The sequence below is a fragment of the Candidozyma pseudohaemuli genome (assembly GCF_003013735.1).
Source record: "Candidozyma pseudohaemuli strain B12108 chromosome Unknown scaffold00009, whole genome shotgun sequence".
Classification (NCBI taxonomy): domain Eukaryota; kingdom Fungi; phylum Ascomycota; class Pichiomycetes; order Serinales; family Metschnikowiaceae; genus Candidozyma; species Candidozyma pseudohaemuli.
In genome coordinates, this window is record NW_020194443.1 from 473,693 (window position 1) to 490,278 (window position 16,586).

Sequence of the window (16,586 nt, forward strand, 5' to 3'; positions counted from 1 at the left end):
GTGTGAAAAAACGGTACTCATCGGTGCTACAAAGAATGGTGAATCCGAATATGTGGATATTTTGGGGGAATTCGGATTTTGTCTTTCTGTGTGGGCCATATGGGTGTCTGCTACCGTACTGCAAGGTCCAATGGGAGGACTGCAAGGAGGAATGAATTTTCAGGTGAAAGGCAGAAAAGTCGATAGTTCTGTAAATGTGAATCCCCAAAATGCAGTCGAATTGCCTGAAAGACGTGGTGGTGCCGTTTCACGGTTTCAGCTACGATTGTTCAACCGTGAGGATGGATGTGCACTGCAATCCAACAATGCTCAGGGGTTGGAGAATAGAGTTTTGATATTGGGTGTTTCAGAACGAAGCGTTTTGCCTTTTGTCGTCTCTTTATTCAATTCACCGTTTTTGACGGTTTTTCATTATGGCACATGGGCCGCTCAGCTCACACCACCTGGTACCGACACCTGATTCGTCCATCCGGGCATGGAGACGGGATTCCCAAACAGTCAGGAGGGTTTTCGTCTTCGAAGCTGATTTCCTGAAATTTCCAGAAAACACTCTTTGTGGTCTGACTCCTTGTCTTTGACCATCTACATGAGTACCATGAAAAGTCCCCAACAAGCATAAACCTTCCTCCAAAGGTACCCCGTTTTAAGATGTCATGTCCTCTACAAAAGGAACCCAGAACACTCTCCAAATCCTATGACTTCTACTTCTTTTGCATCCATCAACCCCTCCCTTATCCGTACTGCGTACCCTGACTCCTCATTTGCTGTTTCCGGATTTCAGCAAGAACCTCATACCTTCTTTGTCGAACTTCACGAAAGCTGTCATTTTGCCAAATCCTCCAACTCTTGTTTTTCACTCTCACCTTGTTCATTGAGCTTCTTCAATGGCGCAAATTCAGGGGCTTAACTTTGCTACCTGGTATGTGCATCTACGTCTTTTTCAACTTTTTCAGCCTCTGAAGAATACGCCGATACGCTGGGTACTTGGATCCATGCGGCGTACCTGTGAAATCCAGAACATCCAATTAGATGGATCGACTTGTCAAACTCCACTCCAGAGCTCTTGGGACCCAGCCCCACCTACAACGTTTCTATCGTCATTACATTCGTAAAATGGTCTATGCTCCCTTGAGAATAGCAGAGATCCTCTCCACTTCCTCCATATCTTCGGCCTCCTCGAGCTGCCGGAGAAGATCCGCCTTCTCCTCCTCGCTGAACTTCTTGACCGTGCTCTCCACCATCCGCTCCTGTTTGCTCTTGGTTTCTGGCTCGGGCCCACCGTTTACTGTGGCATCAAACGCCGGCGTTGCCTTTTCGTAACTTTCGCCGAAAAGCTCCTTGGCTGTTGCTCGTTCAGTGGCAGTCACTTTCTCACCGTCTAACACCTTCAAGGTAGGTATAAGCCACACCACGGAAAGACGGTAGTTATGTTCTCTTACTACCCGGTTACCAATCAAAAGAAGGTTCTCTAGCTTCCAGAGTCGGAGTGGCTTAAGCTGGCCCAAGTTGGTGATGTTGTTGTTGACAAGCGAAAGCGACTTGACGCTCTCATTGGACTCTTCTTTGATACGGGAAATATTATTGTTAGCTAGAAGAAGCGTTTCAAGGGTATCTAGCGAAGGTGGGATCCCACTGAGCTCTATAAGTTCGTTGTTGGTCAAGTCGATGACATTGTGTATGTTGTTGGCGGCATCGAGATTTTCGATAAAAAGGGCTTGACCGTCTCGGAGGTTCAATGTGAGCCGTTTTTCGGGATTGACGTAAACTGGCGCCTCCGATATGACCTGCGGCGTGAGTTTCATAGTCGTCTTCTCAATCCATCTCTATCGTTCGTGATAATCATCGAGGAGCGTGATATGCAGTACACACAGTATAACACCAGACCAACGACAACGTTCCACCCCTTCAAAGCCATTGTAGAGCCTAAATTACATTTGTCATTAAAATCCCGCAAGATCAATAGATGGTGACGTTGGAAACGCAATTGTTGCTTTCAATGACTTCCCAGATGCACCTGTCATAGCCATACAATTTGGACTGCCCCCAAGTCTTGAACTCATTGGAAGGTTTAGAGCTGATGGAAGTGGTTGACAGTGACTGATTGGAGTCCAGCTTGCCATTCTCAGCGACATGCAAAATTTCCAAGTCTTCGTCCCGAGTGATCTCCGATTCATTCCGGTTGAGCATGACGGGGTCGGTCTTCACAGTGCTTATCTCCTTTAGGAATTCACTCCCGAACTCATGGAAGTACATTGATGAGTCAACCTTGGTCTTGCTGCTGGAGTTCCAGCAGATTTCCCAGTTACATCTGTTCCACTGCATGAAGTCTAACGACTCGGCTATGCCACCATTGTGAAGAACGATCTTTTCAAGCACGCCACCAACTTTGTCGTTGTGATTCAAATTGTAGAGCAAGTCAATCCCCAAACGTAAGTAGTTGTGGAACTTATAAACCGAGCCAGCTCGCTCACTTGGGGCTGTGGCCGTTTTGAGGTGCTTGTGAATCAAAAGACGCGAGTCAAACTTGTTGAAGTAGGCATCTGGAGGTCCCAAAACTCTCACCACGTCTTGCTGCGTGCTCACTCCTAGTTTGAGGCTTTCCATATACTTCATACCTTCGTCTTGAGAGTAGATAACCAGTATCTCGCCCAACTCGAGCTCAACCTTGATTTTCTCCACGGAGGGAGCACTGGCAAGTCCGCTTGTCTTTCGAAGTGCTACGGTTTCTCGAAAGCTGGCCAAAAAGCTCGTGATATCCTTACCCCTGAAGATCGCCAAGGAGACACACGGAATGTCAGGCGCCACGTCCCAATTGACAAGCTTTGAAAGCACCTGGCTCTCGTCTGTTATCGATGCTAGTTTTGCAAGTAGCTCCTTCAGCCGAATCTCAAACTTAAAGCTGATACCCGGGTAGTTCAACACATATGTCTGCTTTGTCAAGTCTAGCTTTCCGGGATACGTGGGACCAAAAATCTTATTATAAATAACCTTCAAACACGGAGGACTGACCTGCTTCTGCAATTGTGGTCTCTCTAGCACTTCCTCCTCTTCCGGAGCCTCAAAGAACTGGATCTCGTTCAATGGCTGGCTGTTGTACGAGAATTTTAGCATATCAAAATTCAAAACCTCTATAAGCTGGAGCTCCTGGCTCAGCAGGTTCAGGAAGGTGAGTCTAAGTCCCAAGGACGGAAGGGTCACTAGAATCGGTGACTCAAGGTACTTCTGAGACGAGTATGCAATTTGCATTTTGTAGTCTGACGATCTGAGCTTGGCCACTGTATCATAAAGCAGAATTCCTAAATGTAAAAAACCGGGGATTCCCTCGCCAGGAGAGATTTTGGATGTCATGTTGTTGTAGGTGTTGTTGATAATGGACAGGCTGATAGACTGCGTAATAGGGCCCCGTGGCCGTGTGCAGGTTATCAGTCCAGACTACGGTGGTCCCCGGTATTTATAGAAGGGAATTCCCGGGAAATTGAAAATCTTCATTTTTTCTTGGGATCGTTTTAGAGGAGATTGCAACCGTTGGAGTGTTTTTTTGGGGTACTTTGGTTTGAGCTAGATTGTGGGAGCAAGCCGATCCGAGGTGCATGGAAAAGAATACGCCAACAAAAATGATATTTAAAAAGATATTGAAGTCAGAATCAAATAGTTTTTAGAAGTGGTATTTCATGAGTTGACTTGGGTCAAAGGGGAGGTGGACCTTCGAAATGAATAACCCTTCACTTCGAATACTCACTACCTGAACTACATTCCAGACCGATAATCGTACACTACATATGTAATTCCTTCAAAACCTCCTCAATCACTCAAAACCAATACCCCTTGATTCTACTCCCAAAACCCTTATCCCTATCATAAGCATATTATATTATTAAACAGACATATTAGAAGTAGAACAGCTACTGCTTGTTACTGTGATTTTCGCTAGAATCCTCAGGAGAGAACTTCTCGCCATTTTTTGTAACACCGTCAAGCTCCTCCTTGTTGGAGGCAGCTCTCAACTGGGCCACACGGGGGTCGTTGGATCTGATTGGCTCGGCAACGTAAGGAGAGTTTTTGGTGCCCAAGGCAGACTCATTGTCGCTGTCGTAGTAGGCAAATTCACCAATCTGAGACAAGTCAACGCCCATCAACTCCTCATCCTCGTGCAAGCGCAATCTAAGGAATGGGATCTTGTCCATGGCGAACAAAATTATGGCAGTGACGATGAAAGACCATGCACCGTTGGAGGTGGAAGCGGCAAGCTGGTAACCCAATTGGATGTAGTTCTGGTTCATCCAGCCACCGTCAATTTCGGTAGCACCGTCCAACTTGGCAATGTAGTCGGCGGCAAACAAACCGGTCATGAAAGTACCGATGAAACCACCAATTCCGTGAAGAGCGAAAACGTCCATACCGTCGTCGATTCTGATGAGGTTCTTGAGGTCCACGGCAAAGTTACAGGCGATAGCAGGAACAACACCGAAAATAAGAGAGGTGTACACTGGCACGAAACCAGCAGCTGGGGTGATACCGACAAGACCAGCAATAGCACCCATACAGAGACCCACAGTGGACCACTTACCGCCAGTACGGAACCAGTCCACAAACATCCAGGTCAAAGCACCCGAGGCAGCAGCAATCTGGGTGTTGACACAGGCGTACCAGGATCTGATAGAAGCGTTACCGGTAGAACCACCGTTGAAGCCAAACCAGCCGAACCACAAGAAAACGGTACCCAACACAATGGACGAGACCGAGTGGGGCTTGTACTTTGGCACCTTGCCGTTGGTCAAGGGATCGTGTCTCTTACCCAAAACCATGGAGTAGGCCAAAGCGGCAAAACCGGCATTTTCGTGAACGGGACCACCGCCAGCGAAGTCCAAGGCTCCGAGGTTGGCCAACCAGCCGTTTCCACCCCAGGTCCAGTAGGCAATTGGGCAGTACACCACGGTCAACCAGATGAACAAGAACACCATCATGGGCGCCAAACGGGCTCTTTCGCAGCCAGCACCCACCATCAAAATGGCAGTCACACAGGCAAACATGCCCTGGAAAAAGCAGAACAAAATGTCAGGCAAGGAGTCGACGACAGCGGGAGCGCCAAGCACGTCCATAAGGCAGAAGTTGGCCAAAGTGCCCAAAAACAGCGAACTGTCCAGGTGCGAGAAGCATAGAGAGTAGCCCCAGAAGAACCACTGGAAAGTAGTAAGCGAAAGCGCCATGAGCGACGCCCACATAAGCGAAAGAGCGTGTTTTTTTCTCGAAAGCCCCAGGTACAACAAACCGACGCCGGGGACCATGATCCACACGATAACACCGGAAATAGCCACCCACACCATATCAGCACCGTTGAACTGGGCACTGAGATCGACCGTCAAGGAGTCGCCGCCGGTGCCGGTCTGCGTGGCGCCAGGAACAGAAGTAGACATACTGAAAGATTGAAAGTATAGACGTAGGATTTTACGGGAATCATGGGTTTATATAGTTGGTCTGATAGGCAAGGGCCAATCAAAACGGGAGCCGCGCATCTACTGATAAGCGACTTGGGACCAGCCGCACCCCACTGATAAGCGGAGGGGGCACCGTTTTTACGAGAACAAAATGTCGAATTTAATTGGGGGAGGCCGATCTGTAAAAAATCACATTCGCCTGGGAAAGTGTCCTTGAAACCCTGGATTCTCCCTGTTCAGTGTGTTCCAACTTCCTGCAGCGGTGCACGGCAAGATAAGAGAGGTGCTTCGGGCTCAGATAGGCGATCTGATTGGCTGGTGATTTTTCCCAACGGTGGCCGCACACGCTTTGTGTAATACGAGGGCTGGTTTCTGGGCTTTTGGGTTTTTGGGTGGTAGTGATAACGAGAAGTTGGTGGTTTGGAATTTTCTGTCAATGGATGGATTTGTGCACCAATCGCAAAGTGCAAGTTGAAGCGGAGCAACACAAAAATTAAATTGAAAAAAATAAGTATCGTCCTATGCACTTTCCGAGTTTTAGTCGAAAATTAGCACTTAAGCCCCGGGGCTTGGGACCGTTACCGGGTGGGCCAAGACCCAGTGCGATAAGCAACTTCATATGAGGATTTCGGTCCTGAACCGGCCGGTCCTAGGGAAGCGTTTTTTCTGCAAGTGGCGTTTTTGTGAGTCTAAGCCTTTTTTCGAAAATGAAGTTTGTTTTGAGTTTTACGAAAAATACGAAGGTGTAATGGTGGGTCTCACTGGGGCGTTATCAGACCACGGTCCACCAAGAAATCAGGACTCATAACCGTGATTGGTGAATTACGGGGGCTTGCGCAAGCTGATCGGCGAAAAGGTCTATGTACTTCGCCAAAAAGGCCTCATATGAGCAGGAGTAGTTCGGACTAAGAATCGTTTGTTATTACTGATCGGCCAGGGATACCGATAAGCTAGCCGAGCCAATCTCATGGAGAGTTTGAGCCCAGAGTTTGATTTATCACAATGGGGAATTTACTGGGCCGTGGCTTGAAACACGTTTGGTTGGATTAGAGTAATTGGAGAGTGTGGATTCCGTTGGCTAGAGTAGGCGTTATCTCTGCGAAGCCAACGGAATTGTGATTGTTGGGTGATGCTTGAAAGCTGGGTGGGAATTGTAAGGTAGCAGGCTGAGTGAAACTCGTCAAAACTCTGATTATTTATTGTTTGACAATGGGTACGATCGAATGAACATTTGAGGGGGTAATTGTACAGCAAGGAGAGTCTCAACAGTCTAATAATTACTATGCGGCGGCAATACCGACGTTGAACGCTTATATGAAATTGAATCTACGTCTATGGAAGTAGCAGCTTGGAGTTGAGATTTGGTTGTGGGCTTATTGGTCCATATTCGGCCGTTTTCTGAAACTTCTTTGGTAAGTGAAAAATTCATTACTAGCAGAGGCTGTGCGTTGAATGTGTCGATTACGTAAAGCAGGCTTACTGGTGAATTGACTGTAATTTGAACAAAATTCAGCTACTTCAAGTGGTCCCTGAGAATTATAATTCAATTGAGGATTTGATAACAATTTTCACCGAAATCGGGTGTAGTCCATCCACTCCAAACCAGCCAACCAGAAGGACAGAATCCAAAAGCCGAGGTCCATGAACACACACCTTCACCATCCTGACCGACCATAAGAAAAATTACAAAAACCACATCAACATTACAAAAACCACCCACCACCCATAACCTGCCAATTACGCTTTTGCATCACTTAAAAAGCTTCTTTAGGCTTATAGTGCAGCAGTGCGTCGACCCGCAGCAAGCCACTCCACAATCCAGAGACGTTGCTCAAAAAGCAAAAACCTCTATTTTTCAAGAAACCGGTAAAGCAAAACCAAAATCACTGGAAACTCAACAAAAAAAGAAAAGCCTCATTTGCTGGCATTGTCTCGAGAAGATCGTCGAGGTTAGCCGTATCACCGCCTCGCAAACCGCAACCAAGATCGTCAGCCACACACGTTGCAGGGTTTGGAGAAATAAACAATAATTTGCCAGAAACGGGTTTCATTAGAGTTCATTGGAAATCTTAAAGCCGGAAAAATCATCATTCCATTTGGACCAGCTATGTTTTACTCTCCTATTTGTTCTCACTGACTCCGCATCCTCGGCATCCTCTATTCCACCACAACAAACAAGCAGAAGAAGCACGAAATTTCATCAAGTTCATTTCTATAAACGACATTTCCCCTTCTTAAACCCTTACTTTCTAAACTTATCTCCACCGACTGCTTGGAAAATAAGGTGTCCTGCACGGCGGCCCCACCGGCACTTCAACTTTACATCGCAAAGTATCAACCACCAGCTTCCTTTCAAATATGGCCGACACTTCAGAATTCGCCACGACCATCTTGACGTCGACGCTGCCGGGCGATGTGGCCAACTTCATCCCGCATTCGTTGGACCTCTCGCAGACTCTTATTGAAAAGAACTTGGCCGTGTGGTTTTCCAACTACACCAAGATGCTCATCAAGTACAACCAGGACTTGAACCTTTTGGTGGCCAACGGACGCGACTTCTTTGCCAATTCTGGCGCCGAGTTTGGCTCCATCGACAAAATCTGGAATTGCGTGGCGCTGTGTGTCACTTCCCAGATTGGTGCCAACGACTCCTTGATTAAAGTCATGAGAAACGACATTCTCTCCCAATTGGGCGCTGCCACGAGAGACGATGTCAGGTTTTCCGAGCTTGTGGTGAACCTGAAGGAATTGGCGGAAATCAGCCAAGCTTTGGAGAAGAACGATCCTAATGGCGAGTACCAGTGGAATGTCAAGGCGCCTACGGTGCTTTCCAACTTTGAGAACTTCAAACGCCACGAAAAGCAATTGTTGTCCTCTAGTTTTTTGAGCTACATGAACACGATCAACACCAAGACTTCCGAGGTGTTGCAGAAGAACGAGAACGCCGTCAACTACATCCTCAAGGAGTTCAACGTAGACAACGAGATGGACGCGTATGTCAACTACATGGTCAACGCCAAGGTCCAGCCTCCTGCCCGTGACTTGGCTAAAGCTCAGCACCAGCCTCCTCGCCAAGCATCCACTTCTTCGCCTGCCAGAAACCAAAGCTCCAGAGCCTCGGTCTCGAGTGTTCTGTCGGAACCAAAGAAAAAGCTGAAGTTGCGTTCCAAGATGGGCTCGCTTCTTGGCCGCAAGAAGAAGAACGAGAAGCATGCTCCTTCCCCTGTGGAGGCAATTCCTGAGGACCAGTCTGTCTCTTCGGTTTCCAGACTGAACACCTTCTCAACTCGTCCTTCCAACACAGAACCGCTGCCATCTCCAGTGAAGCAACACGTTGAGCGTGGCCTGTTTGTGGCGCCATCCAATGGTGCTCAGTCTTCTTCTGCTGGCGGCTCCGGTTCCGGCTCCGGTTTCGGCGCTGGTGCTGCTGGTGCTGCTGTTGGAGGTGCTGCTGGCCTTGCAGCCGGTGCTGTTGCCTCTTCTTCCCAAAATATCAGAAGCCAGTCTTTCAACAACGCTGTGCCACTCCAGCCTTCTGCTCCTAAGAAGGAAGAGCCTGTTGTGAGCTCTCCATCGCTGGGCCGTGATGATGGTCCTAATATCGTCAAATACACATCCTCAGACGAGGACAGCGACGGACCTACTGACTCTCAGGGCAACCGCTTGCTGATGTTGCAAACTCACCAGTTGGACCACCCTCCAAAGGTGGAAACTGACGCCGAGGCTCGCTCTCGTAACACTTCCTCCGGCAAGTACAGCTTCGACTATGGTGATGAGGATAAGGACATTTCCGCTACAGCTACCCCCAAGGTTGACCATACCGAAGACTTCCCCTCTTTCGGTGGTCCCTCCACAGATGCTTCTGGCCGTCCTGGTCTGCTCAGTGATGTGCCTCCAACAAGCTCTACTGCTGCTAACATTGCCAGTGAAGTCGGTCCTCCACCTAGCCCACCATCTTCTTACTCCCAGGAGACACCCAGCCGTGAAAGCTCTAATGCTGCCGGTATAGCTGCTGGCGTTGGTGCCGGTGCAATTGCTGGTGGAGCAGGTGTTGCTGCCCTCAACTCTCATCAACAGCAGCAGGCTCCTCCACAAACCCAGCAAGCTCAACAGCCTCAACAACCAAGACAATCTCAGGCAACTCACCAGCAACCTCCTCCACCTCCCCCATCCAGAAAGGTCCACAGCTCGACCGACCCTACCCTTAACCGTAGGGACCTCCACTCTGGTCAGTTCCACAACCTTCCTCCTGCCAGAGAGCTGATGATTCAGCCCCGTATTCCTCACGACGAGGCTGGTACTCGTACCTCTTTGGTCAGCCAAAACACTGGTAACTCGTTCTTCAGACACGACAACCAATTCAAGCACTTTGGTTCTAGCCAAGCTCTCGTCAACGAGGGTCTTCACACATCTGTTGCTGAAATTATCAATGTTACCTTCAAGGGCGGAAATGTGACCAAGGCGCATGTTCTTGGTGAGGTTGCCTTCAACTACAACTCTGCGGTGTCCACCCAGCAACCTCAGGAGATCAACATCCCAGTGCCTTTCACAAAATTCTTGTTGAACGAGCAATTCATGCGGCAAATCGGTGAGCACAGATACTCTTTGGACCTTTCTCAAATCGCCTCGCGCACTTTGGGTGGTCTCAAATACATTGCCAACTTAGACGAGAGCCAGGCTCCTGTTACCGTTAGACAAATCTGGAAGTTTGAGCCTCACCAAGCTAGTCTCATCATCAAGCTTTCGCATAACCCAGCATTCGGTCAACTGGTTCAGCTTGATGGTTTGGTGATCTCCGCCTCTTTGGACCACACTGCCCAGTCTACATCGGCATCTTCTAAACCCGAGGGCTCCTTTAACAAGGACAAGAACAGAATCACCTGGAGATACACCAAGCCATTGGTGTTGGACGGTACAGTTCAGGAAGAGAAGTTGATTGCCAGATTTACCACCAACGGTAAGGCTAATGAGGCTCCAAGCGGCGTGCAGCTTAAGTTCAATGTGGTTGACCCACCTACAACGTACGTGCCAATCTTGGATTCACAGGGACTCAGCATCCCAAGCTTCAGAAGCTTGACTACTGGCAGCTACCTTTCGCATGCTTGAACTACGAATGACGATTTAAAACCTAAAAAGAGATGAACCATTGCCCTCCTTGGCATTACGTATTGTGTATTTTACAAGATTATATAATTCTAGTTTAGAGTAGCTTCGAGTGCTTCACGTCTTTTCTGATACGATAGACGAAAACACAGATGATGACAAGAGCAGCAATCATGAAGATCATGATCCACTTCAGATAACGTTGGAAGCTTTCAACTCTATCGTTTTCGTATGCAAAAGCGCTTTCCAGCTGGCGGTTGCCACTGGCAGCAAGGGACTGAACGTGTTTGCCCAAATCACCCAATTCCTTTCTATGCTTGTTGAACTCGTTGAGAATGGATCTCGCAATGTCATTGTTCTGACTCTGGATGAGCTGTTCCAACTTGGAATAATTGTCTTTCAACACTTCAAGAATTTGGATCTGCTGGATCTGAGACTCCACAATCTGGTTGAGAATCAGAGGATCTGGCTGATTGTTGGAGGTACCCACCTGCTTGATCAAACTCTCCAAGTTGTTGAGCTTCTGAGTGACCTCAGAAAGATCCACAGAAGGCAGTTCAATTCTGACGGGTGGCTGATTTTGAGCTTGTTGTTGTTGTTGTTGCTGCTGTTGCTGTTGTTGCTGGTTCTCCTGCTGTTGCTCCTTCTCTATCTGCTCCTTCCACTTCCTTGTTCTCTCCATGAGAGACTCTCTACCAAAAGAGGGCTGGTAAGTTGGTTCTTCTTCTTGCTGAGTGACAGTAACAACCCTAACTGCACCGTCTGCAAGGATAGCATGGTCATCGATGGCATCTTCGGTAAGCTGGTTGTACACGGATAACTTGAGAATCTCCCAGTATTCCTTGGAGTCGCCATCAACTGCGCCGGTGACACCAAAGTCAAAGTCTTGCTCGAGGTTCTTGAACGAGATGGCATCCGTTTTGAAACAAAGGTTGTTGTCGATCTGGACCTTGAACCAGTTCTTCTTGGTGGAGTAGGAGATACGAAGCGTGAAAGGCACCATGGAATCAAGGTAGTTGAACAGACACGTTCCAAGAGCGTTGTCGAGCTGGTTAGGAATGTGTTTGGTGCCGTCGCCAGAGTACAACTTGATACCTGGCTTTTCCTTGTTGTTCACCAAGAACTGGAAACCGTCGAACACCGCTGGACCACCGAAATTCGTCTGATCCTTCTTCAAGTTAGGCGTATTTTGCGACTGGACAAGCCAAAAAGCAAGACCATTCGTGTCCACGAAAGAGTGGTCGGTGGTTTCCACACTCTCGGAGTTTCTGAAAACCGTCTCGATGGTCCATTCGTCCACAGAGTTGGCCAATGGCTGTTTCGACCAAAGAGCACCCTGGCCTTTTTCAAACGCCAAACGACCAGCATCGAGCTTCAAGGATCCAGAAACTTCCCAACCCTCGATGCTACCAGCTGAATCAACGGTGAATAAATTAGGAAGCGATTGGCGACCTGGCGTAACATCCTTATCGCCAGCCATCATACCCTCGGGCAAAAGAGCCGCTGCAGCCGTGAGAAGGCTGCAAAATGACAAGAACTTCATAAAGTGTGGAGTGGTTTGTTGTCGATTTGGAACACCTCAATGGAAAATGCACTGAGACCTGCGTGTGGGCCGCACAGCAACGTCATTGCAAGTCCACAGGGTTCGATGGAAGGCCATTCAAGGAAGATTGATTCATTTGAAAGTGAGTGTAAAGAAAGGAAAATGTGAGATTTTAGACTGGATCGCTCTCGAAAATTGGGTTTTGTGTTCTCTCGCTTCAGGTCCTTCCTCTGTGCGTTTTGCACCCATTTCTGCAGTCAGGGCACACGACATGATCCAACGGCATGGATTGAAAATTTCCGAAGCCGGAAGAAATGCATGGACTGTCTTTTTTTGGAAGCTTGTTTTAATGATGATAGGTTTTGGAGTTTGGTTGTGGTCTAGGACCAACTGCATCACCGTTGATTCTTGCGTCCTAGATTCTTTCGAACGTTCCAGACACCACCTACTTTACTAAGTGGCTCTGGAACAAGGTACGGAATACTTCTGCCTTCAAAATGGGGAGCTAAAAACTCACCAGAAGGAATACCAAAATCTCCCCTGACAAATGCAAGTGACCTCTTTTTTGATGTCTCTTCTCTCAACCGCAGTGTCACGGATGAGTTTCTCGGAAGATAGACTAGATAGTGCCCATCTTTGCTGATCAGATGGACGATGCAAAGGCAGATCATGTCGTGGCTTAAGTTCACAAAGTCGTTTGTCGTGATGATTTGAGGATATGTCTTGCTGGCAAGGTGCAGTGGTAAATCAACAGAGCACAAGGCGACCACAGAAGCTTCCAAATACTCCTCGACATTTTCCTTGCTCAATTTTTGAATAGACTGGTGGAGAGAAACCACATGCGGTACCCCATGAGGATCCCCACGTGAATAGCTCACCATTTGAGGAGGCAGCTCCACTAGAAACGAGAAGTCGTATTTGCTTTCAATTCTGTGGAAGTATTGGAGTAAGGCAATTTCGTGGGCGTAGTTCAGAAACCTCGGTTTCTTTCGTGTAGCGTGGACCTTGTAGAGTGTGTTGTGGGTTAGATCAGCAATGACCTCGTCGTCTGGGTTATCCTGGACCTCGAAATCATCTTCAAAAGATTCAACTTCAGGCGAGCCGTTCTGTGATAGGTACACAAGAACTGAAGTTTTGAAAAGTGCAGATATCTGTGAGAGTAGCTCCCTACCTAGGCCTTTGATGCCTGGTGGTGTATTCACAATAAGGGGATGTTTCAGCAACTTGGACTCATAGTAATCCTTCAATTCACGCACACATTTCATGAAATACGTGGGTAAGGCCGTCAGGCTATTGTGACCGTAATATAGTGTTTTTCCCTTCAGCTCACCGTTTGGTATGAACACTCCAAAACACGGCTGGCTTTGCACACTCAATGATAAACAGCCTGGAGGTGAAAACCTGCCGCTATTCGGATCCAAATCTAGGAATGCCACGGGTGAATTGATGGTGATGTAGTTGAGAAGCAAATGTGCCATGGTCAGTTTTCCACTGAATGCAGCTCCAGCGACCAAGACCACCTCTGACTTATTTGTTAAACGGTTTCCCACCTCTGTAACTGCTTTAAATGCGCTTTGGTCAATTCTTATACCCTCAGTGTCATTATCACCTTCTTCCTTCACATCGAAGGTGTACTGTGAATCGGGTTTATCTAGATACAAGCCTTTTACTTGTTCCTGGATGCGACCGATTTGCTGAATACCCGTATCGTAATTTTGGATTTCAATAACTGTTGGAAAAGAAGGTAGTATGGAATCTTTAGGTGTAGGATTATCGACTCCACTGATAACGGGTAGCGGTTCATTTGCGTTTGTGATCACATTATAAGTTTGTTCACTGTCAATATTGTGCAAGCTGTTTATCAATGCACTTCCCTTGACAATCTTCAATGTGTATGTGCCACTTGCAGTGACATAATCCCCTGGATTGAGGCCTATTAGGATGGAGGAGTCTGCGAATATGGCATTTCTGGCGCCTAACTTGACATTGGAACTTAAGGTATTGTTTGGAAAAGGGGAACTGTAAGACGGTAGTTCTGGCGTACTTCTGGACAGCTTTCGGAAAGCTGCAAATGCACTCATTGGGAGAACCAGGAAGTTGATGTTCTTGATGTGGACCTACTACCGATGTTGATATGGGGTATATGCAGGTCGGACACCGTTTGGTCCAGTAAAGTGGCCCCAGAACTTCGTGAGATGATGATTTTGTACTTAGAATGAAGAGTCATTGTTGATAAAATTTATAAATAAAATGTAGGGACCTTATTTTGGGCTCCCATTGATATGTAGGTAACATGCTGGTGTTGATTCTACAGTCGATAACGAACCACTCACATCTATATATGGAGAAGAGAGATTGGTCGTGGGGTTCTTCAGGGACTCCACCTTTTGAAAAAACACTCATCTCCTCACCTCCTCAAAAAACTCCACCCCAAACAATACCCCTACAAAACCCCATCGCATATATCGAATTGCATAAATAGCGCTTCACCAGGAAGCTTCATAATGAATGGATCATAACACGGCGCGTTGCGTCACCGTCAGCTCGTCCTGCATCACTTCAGCCAACACCTTGGCAGCCTGAATGACGCTTTCGTCAGTGTAGCGTCTTCCAGTCAACTGCAAGCCAATTGGAGCATTGACAAAGTCATCAGGGCCAGTGTAGAGGCTGTATTCGTACTCCTCGACTTCGTTTCTTGGCTTGAACGACTTGTCGACCCTGTCTTCCAGCAGAACGCTGAGGCCTGAAGGAAACGACACATTGGGGAAATCCAAAATGTTCCACAAACAAGTGTAGCCCCAGTAAGTGATGGTTTCTGGTTTTGCAGCCACGGAAACGTACGCCGGAGTAAGAATGTAGTCGATGCCCATCTCGTTCATCTTGTCCATGTAGATGCATCTGTACTTGTCTCTAATGTTCACGAGTCTCTGGACCTCAAGCCCAGAAACAGCACCGTCACCAAGACCAAAAGAAAGATGCTTTTGACTCAAATGCACCACGGGCTCGCCCGAAAGTGCAAGACGGGCTTTCTGACCGTAGTTCTGGTCGAAATTGTAGGCGACATAGCAGGTGTAGACGATTTTCTGAACATCCAAGGGCTTCCACTCAACCACCTCCACGCCTGCGGCCTCGAACTTGGATTTGGCTGTTTTAAGAGCTCTAAGCACGGGCGGGGTGGGCCTGACGAACCCGTCGTCGTAGCAAATGGCGATCTTGAGCTTTTTGGGCTCGGGCTCAGGCACATCTTTCCAGGGAATGGGCAAAACCAAGGGATCTTTTTCCCATGGGTTCTGGTCAATGACCGCCTTCATGCACAAGGCAAGGTCGTCGGCGCTTCTTCCAATTGGCCCCAAAGTAGGGTACACAACGTCGGGAGACTGGTCGTCATATGGGTTAGCCACACCAGCCAAAGAAATACGTTTTGTTGTAGGACGCAAGCCCCAAACTCCACAAAACGCAGCAGGACCTCTAATGGAGCCGCCAATATCGGAACCAATGCCAAAAGCACTGCCGTTCATGGCTGCAATTGCACCCTCACCAGACGAAGAGCCGCCAGGGGTCAACAGCGTGTTGCATGGGTTTCTGCACTTTCCCGTGATGTTGTTGTTGGAACAGAGGTGCATCAACATCTGCGGTTCCGTGGTTCTAACATAGAAAACAGCTCCCAGGTTGTACAAGTCTCTCACGATAGCCAGGTCCTCGTCACTCACGTTATCCAACTTACCCACGTATCCCGCATGGGCAATCTTGCCTTTGAACGCATAGTGCTCTTTCATGGACACAGGCAACCCGTGCAAAGGCCCCACGGTCTCGCCGTGCTCGGCAAAATAGGCGTCAAGCTCCTCGGCTCTTTTCATGCCCTCGTCGATGAAAAGCTCCATGGCACAGTTGGTCAATTGGTGTGCCACCGTTGCCGTTTTGGCAAAAGCCTTAAGAACCTCTACAGCTGTCAATTGGCCCGTCGCCATACGCTGCACCAAGTCTGTAGCCGAAGAAGAAGTAATTTCAATTTCCTCGCCAGTAAGGCATTTTGCAGCCAAAGCCCGGGCGTCAATGCCCCTCTCCAACTCCTCCTCACTGGGCAACGAATAATCCGGTAAACTGTACTCCGGCTTCACACCCTCCTGCAAACGCTCTCTATAAGCTTTGATCTTAGGGACCCAGAGCTCATACTTTTTCGGGTCCTCAGTGTTGTTGATGTATTCGCCAAACATGCTGTTTGCGGAAGACGCGGAACGAAGCCAGTATTTGTACTTCGCCAGGAGCCCCGATAAGCGAAGGCGGGTGCCAAATCGGGGAATACGGTTGATAGCAGTCAAGATAATATCTGCAGCAGGCCAGATAGCAGCCTGTCAAGCTCCTGTGCCTCGTGCGTCATTTAGAGAGAGCATGTGCTGCACAGGGTCGCTTGCACTTTTGCAGCCATGCGAAATTCCGTAACATTGTCCAAGGACGGCGGCTAATCGTATCTATTCTGCCAGAGATAAACCCGCCTCGAGTCACTA

General features: G+C 48.1%; 7 protein-coding genes across 7 annotated transcripts; 1 reads left to right on the forward strand and 6 right to left on the reverse strand.

The window, feature by feature from the left end:
* Positions 1-1,118: 1,118 nt before the first annotated feature.
* On the reverse strand, positions 1,119-1,802 carry LEA1 (U2 snRNP complex subunit; the record flags this gene model as incomplete). Its single annotated transcript, XM_024858964.1, has 1 exon — positions 1,119-1,802. One exon carries the CDS (start codon positions 1,800-1,802, stop codon positions 1,119-1,121), a length of 684 nt encoding a protein of 227 aa, XP_024713051.1.
* Positions 1,803-1,956: 154 nt separating this feature from the next.
* Positions 1,957-3,348, reverse strand: C7M61_003628 (uncharacterized protein; the record flags this gene model as incomplete). Its single annotated transcript, XM_024858965.1, has 1 exon — positions 1,957-3,348. One exon carries the CDS (start codon positions 3,346-3,348, stop codon positions 1,957-1,959), a length of 1,392 nt encoding a protein of 463 aa, XP_024713052.1.
* Positions 3,349-3,902: 554 nt separating this feature from the next.
* Positions 3,903-5,414, reverse strand: MEP2 (ammonium permease; the record flags this gene model as incomplete). Its single annotated transcript, XM_024858966.1, has 1 exon — positions 3,903-5,414. The coding sequence occupies one exon, from the start codon at positions 5,412-5,414 to the stop codon at positions 3,903-3,905; it is 1,512 nt and encodes a 503-aa protein (XP_024713053.1).
* Positions 5,415-7,793: 2,379 nt separating this feature from the next.
* On the forward strand, positions 7,794-10,541 carry C7M61_003630 (uncharacterized protein; the record flags this gene model as incomplete). Its single annotated transcript, XM_024858967.1, has 1 exon — positions 7,794-10,541. One exon carries the CDS (start codon positions 7,794-7,796, stop codon positions 10,539-10,541), a length of 2,748 nt encoding a protein of 915 aa, XP_024713054.1.
* Positions 10,542-10,635: 94 nt separating this feature from the next.
* EMP46 (Emp46p) lies at positions 10,636-12,081 on the reverse strand (the record flags this gene model as incomplete). Its single annotated transcript, XM_024858968.1, has 1 exon — positions 10,636-12,081. One exon carries the CDS (start codon positions 12,079-12,081, stop codon positions 10,636-10,638), a length of 1,446 nt encoding a protein of 481 aa, XP_024713055.1.
* A 395-nt stretch (positions 12,082-12,476) lies between these two features.
* On the reverse strand, positions 12,477-14,162 carry C7M61_003632 (polynucleotide 5'-hydroxyl-kinase; the record flags this gene model as incomplete). The annotated part of the gene is made up of 1 exon (XM_024858969.1): positions 12,477-14,162. The coding sequence occupies one exon, from the start codon at positions 14,160-14,162 to the stop codon at positions 12,477-12,479; it is 1,686 nt and encodes a 561-aa protein (XP_024713056.1).
* Positions 14,163-14,594: 432 nt separating this feature from the next.
* On the reverse strand, positions 14,595-16,295 carry C7M61_003633 (uncharacterized protein; the record flags this gene model as incomplete). Its single annotated transcript, XM_024858970.1, has 1 exon — positions 14,595-16,295. The coding sequence occupies one exon, from the start codon at positions 16,293-16,295 to the stop codon at positions 14,595-14,597; it is 1,701 nt and encodes a 566-aa protein (XP_024713057.1).
* Between the last annotated feature and the right edge of the window lie 291 nt (positions 16,296-16,586).